The sequence below is a fragment of the Rhinolophus sinicus genome, linkage group LG05, assembly GCF_036562045.2.
Source record: "Rhinolophus sinicus isolate RSC01 linkage group LG05, ASM3656204v1, whole genome shotgun sequence".
Classification (NCBI taxonomy): Eukaryota; Metazoa; Chordata; class Mammalia; order Chiroptera; family Rhinolophidae; genus Rhinolophus; species Rhinolophus sinicus.
In genome coordinates, this window is record NC_133755.1 from 85,586,970 (window position 1) to 85,606,404 (window position 19,435).

The window sequence follows — 19,435 nt, forward strand, 5'->3', positions numbered from 1 at the left end:
TTTTCACAAAAAAACTATGAATGACTGTTCATAGCATCTTCATTCAAAATAGCTCCAAAACAGAAAGAACCTAGATGCTGGATCATATAGCAATTCTACTTTTGATTTTTTGAGGAATTTCCACAGTGGCTGGACCAATTTGCAGTCTCATCAACAGTGCACAAGGGAGCCCATTCTTTCTTGACACGACCATTGGTTGCATGGAAAACAGTCCCCCTTCTTCTAGTCTTGGCCTCTTCCAAAACAGAACTAGATGAGGTGCCCTCCCACACAGCCCCTTGCTTACTCCGACATAACTCGTAATTTCCTATTGAAAATCTGTCTCCTTCATTTGATCCTAATCTCCAAGTGGGCAGAGGCAGTTTTGCTCAGCTCAAGATCCCCAACCAGCATAATGCTGTCACAGATCAAGTGCCATTTCTTCAATGAATGAATAATAAAATACAGAACGACTTCTGTGCTAAAAAGAGATGTTGGCACAGAGAACGAATGGATTAAGGAACAAGGAAAGGCATGGTGGTTGTCACCCCATCAACCGCCCTCCAGGCCAGTTCTGCAGCTAAGCCCACCGCCCCGGCCTCCACCTCACGCATGCGCGCAGCACTCTCCATCCCCGCTTCAACCCCGCCCCTCTGGCCGCCCTGTCAGCAGCCAATTAGGGAGAAGAGGCGGTCCTGGTTGGCGCGGTGCTCCTTGGGTAGTGTCCCTAGTTACTGTTGCTAAGGCTGCAGCTCTCTGGAGGTGTTGGGAGTTAGAAGTTTTCGGAGCCGGGAGCCTTAGAGGTCAAGGGTCAGTAGAGAGCCCAGGAGGAGATGGTGAAGCAGACGATCCAGATTTTCGCCAGGGTGAAGCCCACTGCCCGGAAGCAGCAACAAGGGGTACGGGTCCGAGCAGTGAGGGCGCCGGAGCGGCGGGGCCTCCCAGGCCGGGGGAGGGGCGGCACGCGAGGTGTCTGGGCCCGGGGGAGGGGTTCACATGCCGTCCGGAAGCTAGCATACTCTGAGCAGTGCATGGACAACCAGCGCGCCGCTGTCAGGGACGCGGACAGATAGACACCCGGGCACTCCCACCCAGCACACCCCTGAGGGCGCAGACATACCCTGCACAGAGCCACATACATGCGCCCAGGCACACATGTTCACACGGGCAGACGCATGCACGTATGTCTGTACACTCACATAGACTGCGCCTCAACTACGCACCCTTATTGCTCCTTTCTTGCAAACGGCCACCCAGCTCTTCACTCATAGATAGACTCAAACTTATGTTTTGCACAGTCAGGCAAAACGTGCAAGCAAGAGATGCGTGTCCCTACGTGTCTGAGATGTTACAGATAATAAATACAGATCTAGATACACAAAGCATACACTGTGGCTCTGCACACAGCGGGCCCTTAGAATTTGTTGACCATGTGGTCATTCTGCAACAGAAACATGAACGTTGACATACACTCCTTGCAGATATGTATATTTATGCATCTGACAATGAATGCACATATACTCTTTATTCAGAAAACATTAACTGAGCGCTTACTAGGTGCTTCCTCTAGTGTGCTAAGCTCAGAAAGGTACCAAGAAGGTTACCACATTATCCTTGCTCTGGGCAGAAATACTTTGAATGCTTCTTAAACGTTTCAAAACGTTGCTTCCTGTCTCTAGAAAGAAGCATAGTCATTCTTACCTCTTAGGTTCTTTGTCTACATTATCCCTGATTTTCATGTGAACCCTGCAAATGACATTTTCCCTCATTTTATAGATTGGAAAATTGAGTCTCAAATAGGTTAATTAGTGTGTCCAAGACACCCACTTGTGAGTGGCCCTAATTTTAATGAAGGATTTTTTTTTATTTTTTATTCCAAAGCTCTTGGCTCTTCAGACAAAACCTTTTTGCTTCATAACATGAGGTTTTAGGCAAGGGCAATCTGGGTCATATTCATCAGTGCCTGGAATGGGTACCTTATTAATAATATTTTATCTATATCTCATCTGTACACTTCTACACTGTCTATATATGTAACATTTTAGCATCTCATAATTTAGCATTTGCCTCATGTAACTTATGTATTTAAAATAAGGAGAATGTAGTGTCTTCGTCATCATCATCGTCATCATCAGTTTTTTTTTTTTACTCATGGAATAACATTTAGAAGATGCATGAGAAGACTCCAAAAAAAAAATTGGCTTTTTTTTAAAGGAATAAAGCAGTGTAGAAAGGAACCATGGTATCTCCCAGTCGTCTCTTACATTCACTTACAAGAAGGTTTTCAATGTAAAAAGTATATTACTACATGTAATGGGTTTCCCCCCCAACCCCCCTCAGATTCTTAGATAAAAATGTTGAATTTATTTACACAGACTCAACAGTCAGAAGCAGGTAATGTGAGAGGATAGGTAGAGGCAGGACTAGGGTAATGTGAGAGGATGGGTGGAGGGTGGGGGGTGGGTTGATGGAGAATCATTGATTTGATATTGAACTTTCTCTTTTCTTGAAATGCAATGTTTGCATATTTTATTTTTATTTATTTGTTAAATTTATTGGGATGACACAGGTTAGCTAAATTATATAGGTTTCAAGTGTACAATTTTATAATACATCATCTATATACTGCATTGTGGGTTCACCAACTAGAGTCAGTTGTCCTTCCATCGCCATATGTTTGACCTCCTTTTCCTTTTTCTCTTATCCCTTCCCCCCTTTATCCTCTGTTAACCACTCTACTGTTGTCTGTATATTTTAATATAACTCCTTTTTTCGTTTCTTTGGTGAGAGTCTGTGGAGTGATTGGCACTCCAAGAGGTATTTTTAGATGTTATACTGTATTTTACAAATGTCAGATTTCTTACCGAGATGCAACATTATGCCACATACATAAAAATAAGAGAACACAGATGAACACATTTTGAGTTAGTGTATCTCTGCTCTCCCTTAGAAATCCCACTTTTCATATCCTATCTTTTTGTCCCCAAAAGATCGTATAGTCGTTTCTTGGACTGGAAATGCTACTTGTAGTGTTAAACAAGAGTGATTCAAAGGTATTTTTTTCTTTCCTCTTTATTTTATGGCTCCATTACTTTATTAATCTTATTCCGTAAGGCACTATAAATTAAATTACAATAATTCATAGATTAATAAATTAGAATATACGTAAGATGAACCTCTGATAATTTTAACAATGGCAATACTTTTCATTTGTATAGTGCTTTGTATATTTCAAAACATTTTCGTATTCATCTTTGCATTAGGTCTAATTGTCATATCCTTAAAAAAAAAAAAATCTACTCTATCTCAAATACTTATATGACTAAGGGTAGAAAGCCAATCTATTAGACTTAACAAATTTTCTGGTTATTAGGGACTTTTAATGCCTCAAAGACTGGCTTAATGAAAATGATAGAGGATCACTATTCCTACTATATGAGTAGTCCATGGTCCTTTTTGTCTTTTGAACACTGAATGTTACAGATTTTTTTTTTTCAATTTGTAGTAACGCTTACTCCTGTATGTTTCATAGCTTACACACCCCTTTCATTCACCTGTCTAGGCATTAACCCCCTTTTTTTTTTTTTTAAATATAGTGCCCTACAGGATATAAGTTTTAAATGTCTCTTGAGAAAACTTAGCCAGAAGTGTTGGACCTGATGCCATTACTTTCTACAAACAATTTTATTTTATGGAATGACTTTTCTACATGAATTCTCCACATTTTAAATGAGAGAGTTCAATAAAAATCTGCTTAGGAAAATTATTCAGACTTTCTGCAGATTTAGGTAGGCTTTTACTTGTTTAAGAATATGGCTTTCCCCTCATAATCAAGCATCTAAATGGGTCTTAAACAGGAAGTATTACCTGTTAGAAAGAATTTTATTTCCTGGTGAAAGACAAGAAGTCTTTTTTAAAAACCTCTAAATCTAATGACTAACATTTTTTATGGTGCATTACAAAATGCTTCCATTTCCATGACATCATTTGATCCCCACTGCAGTCTTGTAAGGGAGGCAATTCTGTTTTCCTCATTTTATGTGTAAAGAACTGAGATTCTGAAAGTGGTGGCTGGTCACACAGCTGGTAAATTGAGACTGACGTTGGACCCAGGTCTTTGGGCACCAAAACTTATCCTTTTATTTATTCTGCATGACCTCTTTATAGGCTTGACTCTTGATTTTCCTGGCCAATAAATAAAAGAGTAGGTAACCAAGAAGAAAATCAGAGAATATTACAGTTATAAGGGGATTGGTTAAGACCCTTCATTTCCATATCAGCTTAGAGAGGCTAAGTGAATTTTCCTAGGTCATTTGCTAATTAGTGGCTGAGCTGGGAGGACAATCTTGAAAATGACATCAAAGACATGAATTATATGTGTCTTTTGAAACCATATGTCTTTTATCAAATGCCTGAATATGTCTCATGGAAACTTGGGCTTTGAACATAACTTGAATTAGAGCGTTCTTGTGAGCTCTCTGAGAAGTCTCAGACCTTGTCCTTTTATCTTCGTGTCTAGCATTTTGTAAATGCTCAGAAATGCTTGTTGGTTGTAGTAAAATGTTAATTTCTGGTACATAATTCCAAAGCAATATTTAGAGAACATGTTGATTTTAGGTCTGTTAATTTCTCAACAAAAGAGACACTCAAATTCTCAAATTTGAATCTGAGATCATTCATAGAGGATCTAAGTTTGGATAGGGCATTGATTTAGGTTTTAACTCTTGTTCAGTTCCATATATTTGTTTCAGTCTGTACATAATTCAAAGAGGAAAATTATCCAAATTATACTATGTTATGACTTTTTATCTTAAAAGTACATTTTTTTATACCATTACAAAGCACATCATAATAACATGGTCATAGTGTGAGCTATAATTTTACCATTTTATATCCAGTTGTTGTCTTCATATTGCAGATTTATTCCATAGATGAAGATGAAAAATTAATACCTAGCCTGGAAATTATCTTACCTCGTGACTTGGCAGATGGATTTGTGAATAACAAGCGAGAAAGCTACAAATTTAAGTAAGTGTATCTTCCTGTCTCTTCATATCTGTTTTGCTATTGAACTAACTCTTATACTGCATTAATATCCACTGTGAAATCATTAGCGTTGTTTCTTGGGGAGAATGTAGTACAGTTCTCTATCTCACCTAGTAGATAGAATTCAGGTTGTCTTTTCACTACTGTGCCCGAAATTGGAAAGAGGGTGTATGTCTCTACCCACTATGATATCCCAAGGTCACAAGCTTTCTTTACCACGTCTGTGCTATCCTTTTCCTACTTGGTCCACTATGGTTTAGCACTTATAGGAGCTTCAATACATGACTAAACTTTATTACAGATACGAACTTAAGGTACAATCTGTGTGCTGTACAGGTGAGGCTTCTTTATGCATAAATGACCTATGGATGTCATGTGTACATACGTACACTCTAGGTGTGTGTTGTCCAGTCCGGCCGCCACTAGACACAGGTAGCTCCTAAGGCTTTGGGATGTACTAGCTAGTCCTAATTGAGATGTGCTATAAGTGTAAAATATATCAAAGATTTCTGAAGGCTTAGTATGAAACAAAAAGAATGTAAAATACCTCAAGAATTTTTCATCTTGATTCCATATTACCATGATAACATTTTGGATCTATTGGCTTAATATATATTATTAAAAGTAATTTCACATTTCTTTTTACTTTAAAAAAATGTGGCTACTAGGAAATTTTAAATGACATATATACTCACATTTATTTCTTTGCATTATATTTCTTTCGGACAGTGCTGAACTGTATGGTTTAGGTAAAAAGTACTAAACAGCCACTTCGGGATTGTCATTAGTGCCTTTGGTCCAAATAATCTTCCAGCAGCCAGGCCTTGAATTTGGGGATTATGACTATTTCATACAGCCTTTATTCTCCAGTTTCAGATTCCATCATTTCCTTTAATCCCCACTTGATAGTTGGAGAAGTTTGAGCCGAAGTTAAACTCACATTTGATTTGTGGCCCATACTTAAATAGTGGATTTCTGGGTCCTGCTGAAGGAATCCTAATTGCTCTCTTGCATTTCTCTCTAGGCAGTTTTATATATAGTTAGTCCTTCTTTGGAGACTGTTCCTGCCCTGGCCCTTTAAATAAAACCATACCAGGTATTTTTTATAGTTCTCTCTCTCTCTCTCTCAATCTCTCTCTCTGTCTCTCTCTCTGTCTCTCTCTCTCTCTCTCTCTCTCTCTCTCTCTCTCTCTCTCTCTCACATTCTAGTCTCTTTGGTCTTCACAACTCTACCCTTTGTCTCTCATGTATTATATATCTCTCTCCTCTCACCTTCACCCCATCTTCTTGGGTCTCCTTTTACAACAAGTACAAGCAGGCTTGTTAGCACATGGTTGCATATGGAGGTGGTCCTCAACTTGTCTTTTTGGCTCCACCTTGCCTTTCATTCTGTCCTTTAAGGAGTAGCCTTATAATAAATGACTTCCTATTTCCAAAGGAATGGCATTCTCCTATTCCACTAACGTGAGCACACTACATACCTAAGTAGCTATGACCTCATGACAGCTGGCATAGACCAGTCTCTCCAGAGCCACAACTTGCTAAAACATTTTATTCAGCATGATTCCGTTTGCCCGTTAAGAAACAGTTGTTCATGTCTCTATTGGCCCTTTCTAAAGTATTTTTTATACTATGTAGATACAAACAGAGTGTATTTAAACATATGCTTATTGCAAATGTGCCGTTTGCTTATTTTTAAATCTCTTAATCATTCTTTCTAAATCTCTGAATTAAAAATATTGGTCTTTGTATTTTAAACAAAGAAATTAATAAACTGTTTAACTTACATATGTTCAGAGATAAATATTTAAGCATTTTAAAGGCTGCTTTCTCCTAAGAAAATCCATTCAATCAATCAGTATTTATTGACCGTCCACCGTATGCCGTTTTAATGGCTTGGAGTATAGCAGGGGACACAGCAAAGCTCCTGCTCTTATGGTGCCTACACTTCAATGGGAGGAAATGGGCAAGCAGATCAGTAAGTAAAATGTGTGTCAGGAAGTGTGAAGGGACATGGAGAAAAGTAAGGCAGGGGAGGGGAGTGAGGAGTTCTGGGATGAAGTGCAGCAAAGGGGAGGGATGGTTACAGTATTTCACAGGGCAGCCAGGGAAGGGGCCTACAAGAGGGTGATATTTGAACAAAACCTTGAAGGAGGTAAGGAAGCCAGACATTCAAATATCTGAGGGATGGGAATGGCAGGCCGAGGATATAGCAAGAACAAAGTCCCTGAGATGGGAGAATGCCTGGCTTGTTGGAAGAAAAGGGATCTGTGTGTCTGGAAGAGATTCATCAAAGGGGAGAGAGGAAGAAGGAGGTGAAAGGAGCAGCAGAGTGGTCGGATCATATGGAGCTTTTCGCCTAAGTGCCGTGGGAAGGTAACTGAGAGTTTTGAGCAGAAGAATGTAATAATCTCACATTCCAGCAGGATCATTCTTGGTGACATGGAGAGAATAGACTGTAAGGGAGTAAAGGAAGACCAGGCAAGAAATTTTGGTAGCTTGGGCTGGGGTAGTAGCAAGTGGAAATGTTGAAAAATAGTTGCATTCTGAATGTAGTTGGAAGGTCAGAGATGACAGAGTTTGCTGATGGGTTGGAAAGAGAAGAGTCAAGGAAGCCCTAAGCATTGTGGACTGAACTTTTAGAAGGATGGAGTTGTCATTTCCTGGGCTGAGGAAGACCAGGACGAACAGTTTGGGGTGGGAAGAGGTCAGCATACGCCAAATTTGAAATGGAGTTTAGAAAAAGTGTACATAACCTCCTATTAAATGAAAGGACCTCCTAGGTGGGTTGTGCATGAAAAAAGGGGAATGTATTAAGAAGTAAAAATTGGGGGGCCGACCTGATGGCTCAGGCGGTTAGAGCTCCATGCTTCTAACTCTGAAGGCTGCCAGTTCAATTCCCACATGGGCCAGTGGGCTCTCAACCACAAGGTTGCCAGTTCAATTCCTCGAGTCCCACAAGGGATGGTGGGCTCTGCCCCCTGCAACTAAGATTGAACACGGCACCTTGAGCTGAGCTGCCTCCCAGATGGCTCAGTTGGTTGGAGCACAGGCTCTCAACCACAAGGTTGCCGGTTTGACTCCCGCAAGGGATGGTGGGCTGTGCCCCCTGCAACTAGCAACGGCAACTGGACCTGGAGCTGAGCTGCACCCTCCACAACTAAGACTGAAAGAACAACAACTTGACTTAGAAAAAAGGTCTGGAAGTACGCACTGTTCCCCAATAAAGTCCTATTCCCCTTCCCCAATAAAATCTTAAAAAAAAAAAAAAAATGAAGTACAAATTGGTTTTTACACAGTGGTCATGGGGATGTAGGGTATGGCATAAGGAATATAGTCAATAATATTGTAATAGCTGTCTATAGTATCAGGTGCGTACGAGATTTATCGGGGTGACAGATGGGAGGGGGTTGAGGGCAGGGTGAAAAAAAGGCGAAAGGATTAAGTAGTACAAATTGGTAGTTATAAAATAGTCATAGGGATGTAAAGTAATGCGTAGGGAATACAGTTAATAATGTGGTAAAAACTTTGTATAGTGCCAGGTGGGTACTAGACTCGTCACAGGGATCACTTCTTAAGTTATGTAAATGTCTACCCACTATGCTGTACACCTGAAATTAATATAAAATAATACTGAATGTCAATTGTAACTGAAAAATTAAAAAGGGAGGAAAAGATGAAGGGGAATAAGAGGTCCAAATTTCCAGGTATAAAACAAATAAGTCATGGGGATGTAATGTACAGCATGGGGAATATAGTCAGTAGTATTGTGATAGCGTGGTACGGTGTCAGATGGTTGCTGGACTTGTCATAGTGGTCACTATATAAATGCTGAATAACTATGGTGTACCCCTGAAACTAATATAGTATTGCATGTTACCTATATTTTAATAAAAATCTTTAAAAACTAAAATGAAAAAAAAAGGACCCCTAGGAATCAGGAAAGCTAAGTTATGTCTCAAGGCGCTTTATTGATTTGCTCCAGGGCCATGAGTAAATTGCTTTATCTCCCTGGGATGAAGCATCTTCTTCCTCTGTAAAAGATTAGACTCAACTTGTTAAACTCTGTTTTACTCTTCAGTGGTTTTCAGAGGATAGCTGATCATAAGTCCTTTTCAGATTACTATGCAACTACATTTTATTAAATGACATATTTGGGGATGATGATAATTTGATGTTAAAACACTGTATGATGTATTGAACCCCCTGCTATCTCTTTGGTTTACATGGTGGTAGATGAAACTCCCATTACTTAAGGAAGTGGGGTTGGGAATGGCTTCATCATCGACCTGGTAAAGAATCAAATCATCCTTATCATCCTCACCCTCAAAAGCACCAGTGGGTTTGTGTTCAGATATCACAGTAAGCCCTGAAGGACACTGAGCAGTCACATGCGTCCCCTGTGATGTGTGGGTGTTCATACCTGAAGCTCTGATGCACCTATGGGGTTTGAGGAGTGTTCTGGGCATGCGCGGTAAACAATGCTCTCTAAAATATAATCTTGCCGGCTCAGCGTCGGAGTAGGGCGAGTGCCTTACAATCTCTCTTTGTATACAGTTTCATTATTTGCTTCTACAAAAGGGAGGTTGATGAGCTATAGGGATCTTTTGAAGTTCGTGTTGATTAAAGACAAGGAATTTCATTCCATTTTATAGTTCCGACCCAGCTCCAGGCATCCTTCTGAACGCCTCAGAAGTGAAACCAGCCCTACATTTCATGTAGTCTCTACTTTAATTGAATGTGTACCCAATTCACTTGTGTAGGCAGACACACAGACCAAAGGTTTTAAGCCACCCTGAAAGCTGCTTAGGATGCCCTCAATATGTTTGTTTTAAAGGTTTTGCTTTAAAGTCCCCCCCTTCCAATTTTTAATTTGAAACCTTTAAATATACAGAAGAGGTAGAAGAATAATGCAATCAACTCTCCTATATTCTTTGTAGGAGATTCACCAATTGTTAACATTTTACCTTAAATACTATATTCTCTCTCTCCCTCTCTCCCTCTCTCCCTCTCCCTCTCTTTCTCCATGGTGTTTTAATGGGGGACATACTTGCTGGTAGCAGTTTACCACATTGTAAAAGCCTAGGTTGTGTGTCTAGCCCAGGTATTCTGCTGTGCTTGTGGTCCTGTACTCAGCTAAGTCAGAATGCGGTTGCAGGAAGAGTGAAATTGACACCCCCATCCCCCCCCCCCCCCCGCCCCCCCAGCCTTGCCAATCTGATAAAGACTTCTCATTGCAGGCCAGGTCTATCTTAATTTGCTTTTTGACTTTTGACTCATAATCAACCAAGTGAAACAAACCTTCCTGAGAATTAAGTAGCTAATACTAGGATGCAGTGCCTAATTAATGGAAAATAAACTTCAGTTCAAAAATCTAAAACCATGTTCAGTAATCATACATTTCACAGCTGTGTTCTTTTCTTACAGGTCCGACATCAGAAGTTCTTTGGCTGTTTACATCCTGTTCTTGGGTTTCCATTTCACACACTTATCTAGATTTGAATTTGATGCCAAATGCAGACACTGTCCCTCTTGAGAGCTGAAAAACACACAGTTTATTATTTGGTTCAAAGCTGCTGCAGTTTTTCAGAGGGATTTATTGTGTAGATCTTGTCAAAGCAATACTGTTTACCCACCATTTGTATACAGTGGTACCACAGTGCAGCGTGGCTGGGACTACAGGGCAAACATTGTGTTAGGTTAGGTAAGCCCAGTGATGTCAATATGGGGTAATTTACAAAGCTGTCAGGGGAAAAAAAATTATTAATCCAATAATAGTGTTTGAAGGCTCGGCTTTTAAATAATTACTGTTTTCACATTTTCAGATTTCAAAGGATTTTTGATCAAGATGCAAACCAAGAGACCATTTTTGAAAACATTGCCAAACCAGTTGCTGAGAGGTAGGATTTCCTATATTTTGTTCATTGGGTTAGTGGTTTTTCATCTTGTCTTCAATTCTCAGATAATTGTGGTAATGTGCTTCAGCATATCAATTATATTCTCGGGCTGCAGGACATGTAATGATAATAGCATTAATACCTTTTATTCATACAGCTGTTTGTTTTAGATTTAGATTCTGGGCCTCAAAACAAGCCAGTGAGATAGGCAGAGTAGCTATTATTACTTCCATTTTAAAAGATATATAGATCTCTGAGGATCAGAGGAATTAAGTGGCACTGCTCAGGGTTGGTTGGTGGTTAGTGGTGGCAGAGTCCAGATAGTTTTCTGACTGTTAAGTCCAGTGTTCTTTCCTTAGTACAATGTTTCAAACATATGGTTAGATGGATGAAGGACTAGGTATGGGTGACACCTGGGAGGCCTCATAATGACTGACCCAGCTCTACCTCAGTGTAATTATATTTCAAAGCTTGGCCCTTAACTTCTAGGTCCCTTTTCTTTCTGGATATCCAGATAGTTCCAGGCTGCTGACTACTAGAACCCAATTCATGCAAGAATACTGAATAAATCAGAATGCCGTTTTATTAATACACATTGACAAAGTCTCCTTGGGAGTAGACACTCAAGCTCTTTGATACGCACACCTACTCTTGTATGGAATCTATATATGAAACTACTGTTAAGTAAGGTTACTTTCTGATCCTGAAATCATTTGGGTGATTTTAAAAGGCGAAAGATTTATGCGATCTGAAGAGAAACCAGAGTATTATATGGGTGATTTTAATGACCTCATCATCCCCAGATACATCAATCTTTACAGTTAAAATGAAAACTGCATTTGTTAAATGAACCCATTTTTCAAGTTCACTCATCAGTATACCCTTTCCCAGGAACATTGCACGAAACACATTACCACATTTTGTCTCTCAAACTCCTGTTTTAGGAATCCTACTCAAACCAAGCCCTTTTCTCTTTTTTCCGGCTTTATTGAGATATAATTGACACATAACATTGTATAAGTGTAAAATGTACAACATGTTGATTCGATACATTTATAAATTGCAAAATGATTATCACCATAGTATTAGCTACCACCTCCATCTCTGTCACGTAATCGCCATTTCTTCTTTGTGGTGAGAACATTTAAGATCTGCTTTCTTAACAATAATCAAGTCTATGATACAGTATTATTCGTTATAACCACTACACTGTACATTAAATCCCCAGACTTGTTAATTAAGCTCTTCTCTTTGAATACAGTCCTCCTTCACAGTGGGTAAAGTACAACTGAGTAGGCTTAAGCTGTTTTAGTTATAGCCACAGTTCAATAACGTGTCTTTAGGTTAAATTCAGGTCACCTAGACTGGATGTCACACATTCTAAAATTCTCTTCTTTGTAGTAATCTTTTGCATGATGTCGTTTTTCAGGTGGTGATCTCATGTGTTTTATTTCGAAACTTCACTAAAATCATCCAGGGAGGGAACCTTAGCTTCTTTTTCATGGATATCTGGTTTTACCTCCCATTGCTGACCACCTCTCCTATCTTGAGCTCACACCCGCCTCCAGCTCTTGCTGTGTGTGCCCTGTGCCTGCAGTTCTCTTCCTTCAGAAATCGGCGTAGTTGCTTCCTCAGCCCCTTGGTCTTTGCTCATATATATTACCTTCTGGGTCAGACCTTCCTTTATTACCCTATTTGGAACCGCACTCTTGTCACCCTTCCCTATTTAGTTTCTTTCAGTACTTATCACCATCTGGCATAGTGTATGGTTTGATTACTTATTAGTTTTTTGTCTGTCTGCCGTCCACTAGAACAAAAGTTCTATGGAGGCTGGGGATTTGTTTTGTTCACTGACACCTAACCAGCTGATGTCAAGATTTAAAAAATGACAGGCAAGAGCATTTTTATCCAGGCTGCCCTAGTTGCTCCCAGTGGATCATATCTTTCATCAAAAGGAAACATTCCTCTTGGTCCTTTTTAATACTTTTCTCCTTGTAGCCCATTTTTCCTGAAACTATTTTTGCTATTTTTTTTTCTGTTAGTCTTTATCTGGTTTATTTTTCTTGATTTCTTAATTCAACTGCCTTGGGACAGTTTGTTTTACGTATGGGTTTGGTAAAGAAAATATAGCTGGCTTTTGCTTTTTGAGCCAAACTCACCAGGGTCCCTGATCTTGAATTGGTTACTTTCACTTGTTTATATTTATTATGATTACTATAATGGTGTTTCGAGGTATTCTTCCTGTCGTAAATTTTTTCCATTTATCATATACTCTGTTTTTGTTCCCTTTCTTGCTGTTTGTTGGTTTGACTGTGCTTTTTGTTGTTGTTGCTGCTCTCTGTTTTCTCTCTCAAGGAGTCTGCTGTACTTCAGCACCTCTGCATAGTATAAATTCAGATACTTAAACTTACTTGTATTTTTCTCAATATCTAAAATTTCTGTACCTGTCTGTCTGTCTTTGTCTGTCTTTCTTCCCCAGTCAGGGACAGATCCTCAGGGACCTGTGAGAACTATAGCAAAAGATCTAACATCAGATGTCATCAGAGTCTCCAAAGAGAGGAGAAGGAGAGAGTAAGGTTGAAAAGTTTTCCAAGAAATAATGATTGAAAAATCCCCTAAATTTGGCAAATTGTCTAAACCTAGAGCTCCAAGAAGCAGGATAAACTCAAAGAAATCCACTCCATGACAAATCATAGTTAAACTTAAGAAAAATAAAGAAAAAATCTGAAAGCAATGAGAGAGAAATGATATCTCACTTACCGTGTTTCCCCGAAAATAAGACCTAACTGGACCATCAGCTCTAAAGCGTCTTTTGGAGCAAAAATTAATGTAAGACCTGGTCTTATTTTAATATAATATAAGACTGGGTCAATATAATATAACATAATATAATATAATATATAATATAATAAATACCGGGTTTTATTTTACTATAATATAAGATTGGGTCTTATATAATATAATATGATATAATATAATATAATACCAGGTCTTATGTTAATTTTTGCTCCAAAAGACGCATTAGAGCTGAAGGTCCAACTAGGTCTTATTTTCAGGGAAACATGGTAATATAATATAAGGCTGGGTCTTATATTAATTTTTGTTCCAAAAGACACATTAGAGCTGATGGTCCGGCTAGGTCTTATTTTCAGGGAAACATGGCAATATAATATAAGGCTGGGTCTTATATTAATTTTTGTTCCAAAAGACACATTAGAGCTGATGGTCCGGCTAGGTCTTATTTTCGGGGAAACATGATATTTAGAAAAAATAGAGTGAATTACAGTAGATTTTGCATCAGAAATCATGGAGTCTAGAAGAAAGTAGTAGAATATCCTCAAGTGTTGAAATAAAAGAACTGTCAGTCCAGAATCCTATATTCACTGTAATTATCCTTCAGGGATAAAGGGAAAATAAAGACATTTTCAGACAAATTAAAACTAAGGCAATTAGTTGCTAGCATACCTCCCCTAAAAGAAGAGATAAAGAAAGTTCTTGAAAAGAAGGGAAATGAAAACAGAATGGATCTCAGGACATTAGAAAGGGAGAAGAAACAACAGAAAGAGCAAAAATATGCATGAATAAAATAAACTTTGCTCCTGAGTTAAAAAAAAATTATGTTTGATTGTTGAAGGAAAAAATAAAGCATTGTCTGATGGCAATTGTATTATAAACAGGGGAAGAGAAAGATACTTAAAGGGAAGTAAGATTTCTACACTTCATTCAAGCTGGTCAAATACCAACATCAGTAGATCTCTGTGGTGATGGAATAGTTGTGTGATCTCTGTGGTGATGGAATAGTTGCGTATCTTGATTGCAATGATGGTTACTCAAATCAACACATGACAAAATGGCATAGAACTCTACACACATACTGTACTGATGTGAATTTCCTGGTAATATACTAGTTATGAAAGGTGTAACCATTGGGGGAAACTGGATGAAGGGTACACAGAACCACTCTGTGCTCTATTTGTAACTTCCTGTAACTTCATAATTATTTCCAAATAAGATAGCAATATTCCCAGATATGAGAATTTTAGTGTCATTTTTTTCCTGTGATGTTCTTTTATTCAGTAAATTAGGTAATCCAAATTATTAGACTAGAACTGCTCCCCCATGGGACTCGATAAAGTGAATCCTATTTGAGATTCAACAAAACATGCCTGCCAGTAAGTACTTTATTGTTCTCAAAGTTGGCTTTCATGCAGAAAACACTGGTTACCAGCAAATTACAAAAAAAAGCATTGGCTCCCACTGATCTTTTCATCTTCCGGCCACAATTTCATTTCACCAGATGCATTGTTTATAAATATGTACCTATGCTTGGCTCTACTTCCTGCTACGTTGAATTTCCTGATAACGTTACCTTGCTGGCTTTTGTGATTTTACTAACTTTCAACTGTAACATTTGTTAAATTACATTTTCAACTGAAAACATGGGTTTGTGGTTAAAAACAGGAAAACATTCCACTTAAAACCATGAAATTATACAAGATGATGACCTTGAGGTGTCCACCAAGATCTTAACAAAGAAGAGAATAATTTTGCCATTCTACCTACAGCTAGTGAATTTGGAGAAAACAACAGTGGTCCATCTAATAAGCATAGATTGTACTAATGATGCACATTTTAAACATGGATTTTACTATTTTAGGGAAAGAAATGAGTCTAATTCTGGACGTTTCTTCTTAAGAATGACCAATCAAGAAATTACATGAGACTGTCATTTTTGTGGTGATAACTACAAGTTAAAATTATTTGTAATTTCTTTGATAAAATACCTCTAATAAATGTCCTGAGTTGTATGAAGTGATTTGATTTTGAAGACTATGAGTTCTCTAACAGACCATATCCAAGTGATGAAAATCACTAGGTAAAATAAAAAGCATTGCTTGAATTAAAAAAGACAATAGGAAGGATTTCTGGTCAAGATGGCAGAGTAGGTAAATGCTGTGCTTGCCACCTCTTATGACCACATTGAAAACTACAACTAAACTAAAGAGCAGCCATCACTGAAAATCGCCTGAAGTCTAGCTGAATCCACGTCCTACCTCTAAGGACACACAGAAGAAGCCACCTTGAGACTGGAAGGAGGGGCAGAGATGCAGAACGGAATGGTCCCACACACATGTGATCATTGAAAATTGGCAGGGATATCTTGGCTGTGGAGGTCCCCCCACTCTTAGAGGACCAAAGGGTGCCAGCCCCAGATCAGGCTCCCCAGCCCAGGATTCCAGTACTGGGGAGAGAAGTCCTCATAATTTCTGGCCGTGAAAACCAGTGGAGATTGTGGCTGAGTGAGACAGAGGTGGCTAGAGTCCCAGGTGATCCTCTTAAAGGGCCCACGCATAGACTTACTCTCTGATGGACTCTGAGCTTGAGCACTAGGGCAGCACCTTGAAAGGTCCTGGGGACATAAGAGGAGGAAATGAATTGTCTGGCTTTAGGAAGAGGGCTAGAGGGGCAACTTTTTCCCAGAGTGCTGGCAGAATCCATTGTTTCTTTGTTGAGTCCCTGCCCCCCCGCAACATACATGCACACACACACACACACACACACACACACACACACACACTCACTCCTGGCTTTCAAACATAGGCAGCCACCATATCTGCATCTCCATTAACCTTGCTAACATGGTTCATTCATCTACCCTGCCCTGTTGATTCCCTGAGACCCCACCCTACCCCACCCAACTTTCAGGCACACCCAAGTCACTTCCAGTGGCTTTTTCATACAAATGGCCTGTCTTGACTCATGCTTTGGACTTTTCTAAAATGTCTCAAAGGTTCACAAAGCCCAAACAAGCAGCATCTGGCTTCATGCATGTCCCGTGCCTCTTTGTGAGCAGCCCCAAGACTAACACTAGTGGCAGCCAGCCTCAGTTCGCAGCTTGACCTCTCTAGGCACCTCCAAGCCCAGCACACGTGGTGGCTATCTGTGGATAGCTTTGTGGTTCATGACAGGTAACCCTGGGAAGGGCACAGGCCCCAGGGCTGGCATACCCAGTGGCCAGCTTCAGAACAATATGTAGCATCACTTGGCTGCCTCCAAGATGACACACCCAAAGGGCAGACTGGGCAGGCACCTAAAGTGAATCCTGCTCCGTAGAGTCAGTCACTGTACCACAGCTCCACCACTGTAGTTGCAGCCAGTCCTCACAACCAATCAACCTGAGGGTCAGTACCTCCCATTGACATGTAAATAACAACCAAGGCTCAACTACAGCAGGAGGGCACACACAACCAAAACAAGGGACACACCCAGAGCACCCAGCTCAGGTGACTAGAGACGGCACCACTGGGCCCCAGAGGACACCTACTACTAAGTCCCCTCTACTAAGACTGGGAGACATAGCAGTTCTACCTAATACATAGAAACAAACACAGGGAGGCAGCCAAAATGTGAAGACAAAGAAACATCACAGATAACAGAACAGAACAAAGCTCCAGAAAAAGAGCTAAACAAAATGGAGACAAACAATCTACCAGATGCAGAGTTCAAAACACTGGTTATAAGGATGCTCAATGATCTCAAGGAGAACTTCAACAAAGAGAGAGAAAACATAAAAATGGAGATAGAAAACATGAAAAGAACCAGTCAGAAACAAAGAATACAAACTGAAATAAAGAATACAGTAGAGGGAATCAACAGTAGACTAGACAAAGCAGAGGATTGAATCAGTGATTTAGAAGATAAGGAAATACCCAATCAGAACAACAAAAAGAAAAAAGAATAAAAAAAAATGAGGCTAGTATAAGGGGCCTCTGGGAGAACATCAAGCGTACCAACATTCACATTGTAGGGGTACCAGAAGGAGAAGAGAGAGGGTAAGGAATTGAAAACCTATTTGAAGAAATAATGATGCGAAACATCCCTAACCTGGTGAACGAATTGGATATTCAAGCCCAGAAAGGGCAGAGAGTCCCAAACAAGATGAACCCAAAGAGGCCCACACCAAGACATATCATAATTAAAATGCCAAAGGTTAAAGACAAAGAGAGAGTATTAAAAGCAGCAAGAGGAAAGCAGTTAGTTACTTATAATGGAGCTCCCATAAGACTGTCAGCTGATTTTTCAATAGAAACTTTGCAGGTCAGAAGGGATAGGCTGGAAATATTCAAAGTGATGAAAAGCAAGGATGTATAACCAAGACTACTCTACCCAGTGAAGCTATCATTTAGAATCAAAGGACAGATAAAGAGCTTCCAAGACAAGATAAAGCTAAAGTTCATCACCACCAAACCAGTATTATAAGGAATGTTAGAGGGACTTCTTTATGACCAAAAATAAATAAATAAATAATGTGAATAAAAAATGGCAATAACTATGTATCTATCAACAATTACTTTCATTGTAAATGGATTAAATGCTCCAATGAAAAGATAGGGTGGCTGTAGATGCCTGATCACTGCACTGTATACCTGAAGCTGAACAATAGTCAATGTCAACTACAATTTGATATATATGTATATATACACATATATACACATATATATATATATATATATATATATATATATACATATATATGTATATATATGTATGTATATATATGGTTACAAGAAGTGGAGTACAGCATTAGGATTAGAGACTGGAAATATAATGGCTGTGTGCGATGTCAGAGGGGTGGTGGATGGGGGGAGAGGGGTTGTCACTGAGGGATATAAATGATAAATGTCTAACTTAAAAAAAAAGAAATAGATGGATAAAAATCTAGGTGTATTAACATCATATTAATAAAATTTAATTGCTAAACTTAAAAAAATTAAAAATAAAAATAAAATAGCAATCTCTAAAAAAAAAGATAGGGTGACTGAATGGATAAGAAAGCAATACCCTTACATATGCTGCCTCCAAGAGACTCACTTCATATTGAAAGACACCTGCAGACTGAAAGTAAAGGTATGGAAAAAGATATTTCATGAAAATGGAAAAAAAACATAATAAGCTGGGGTAGTAATACATATCCCAGAAAAAATAGACTTTAAAAGAAAGGCTATAACAAGAGACAAGGAAGGACCCAATAATCCCAATTCTGAGTGTTTATCCAAAGAAACCCAAAGTGCTACTTGGAAGGGACGTGTGCATCCATATGTTTGAGGCAGTCTGGATGGTTTTCGATGGATGAATGGATAAAGAGGAGATGGTACATATGTACAGTGAAATATTGCTTGGCCATGGAAGGGAATGGGTTCTTGCCATCTGTGGCCACGTGGATGGACCTCAAGGGAATTGCTCTGAGTGGAGTATGTCAGACAGAAAAAGACAAATGCAATGTGATTTCACTTATATGTGGAATCTAAAGAACAAAATAAACAAAGCAGAAACAAACTCATAGATACAGAGAACATTTTGATGGTTGCCAGATGGGAGGGGATGTTTAGGGGATTGGTGAAAAAGGGGAAGGGATTAAGAAGTACAAATTGGTTGTTGCAAAGTAGTCATGGGGATGCAGGGCATAGTATAAGGAATATAGTCAATAATAGTGTAATAATATGTATGGCAAC

The 19,435-nt window shown here is 39.2% G+C and overlaps 1 protein-coding gene across 1 annotated transcript in view; it reads left to right on the forward strand.

The window, feature by feature from the left end:
• Positions 1-712: 712 nt before the first annotated feature.
• KIF6 (kinesin family member 6) overlaps positions 713-19,435 on the forward strand; it is a 408,069-nt gene continuing 389,346 nt past the window's right edge. Inside the window, exons 1-3 of the mRNA XM_074332873.1 lie at positions 713-878; positions 4,898-5,007; positions 10,851-10,925. Coding sequence (XP_074188974.1) covers positions 813-878; positions 4,898-5,007; positions 10,851-10,925 — 251 coding nt within the window. The 5' untranslated portion in view covers positions 713-812. The remainder of the gene's footprint in view (positions 879-4,897; positions 5,008-10,850; positions 10,926-19,435) is intronic.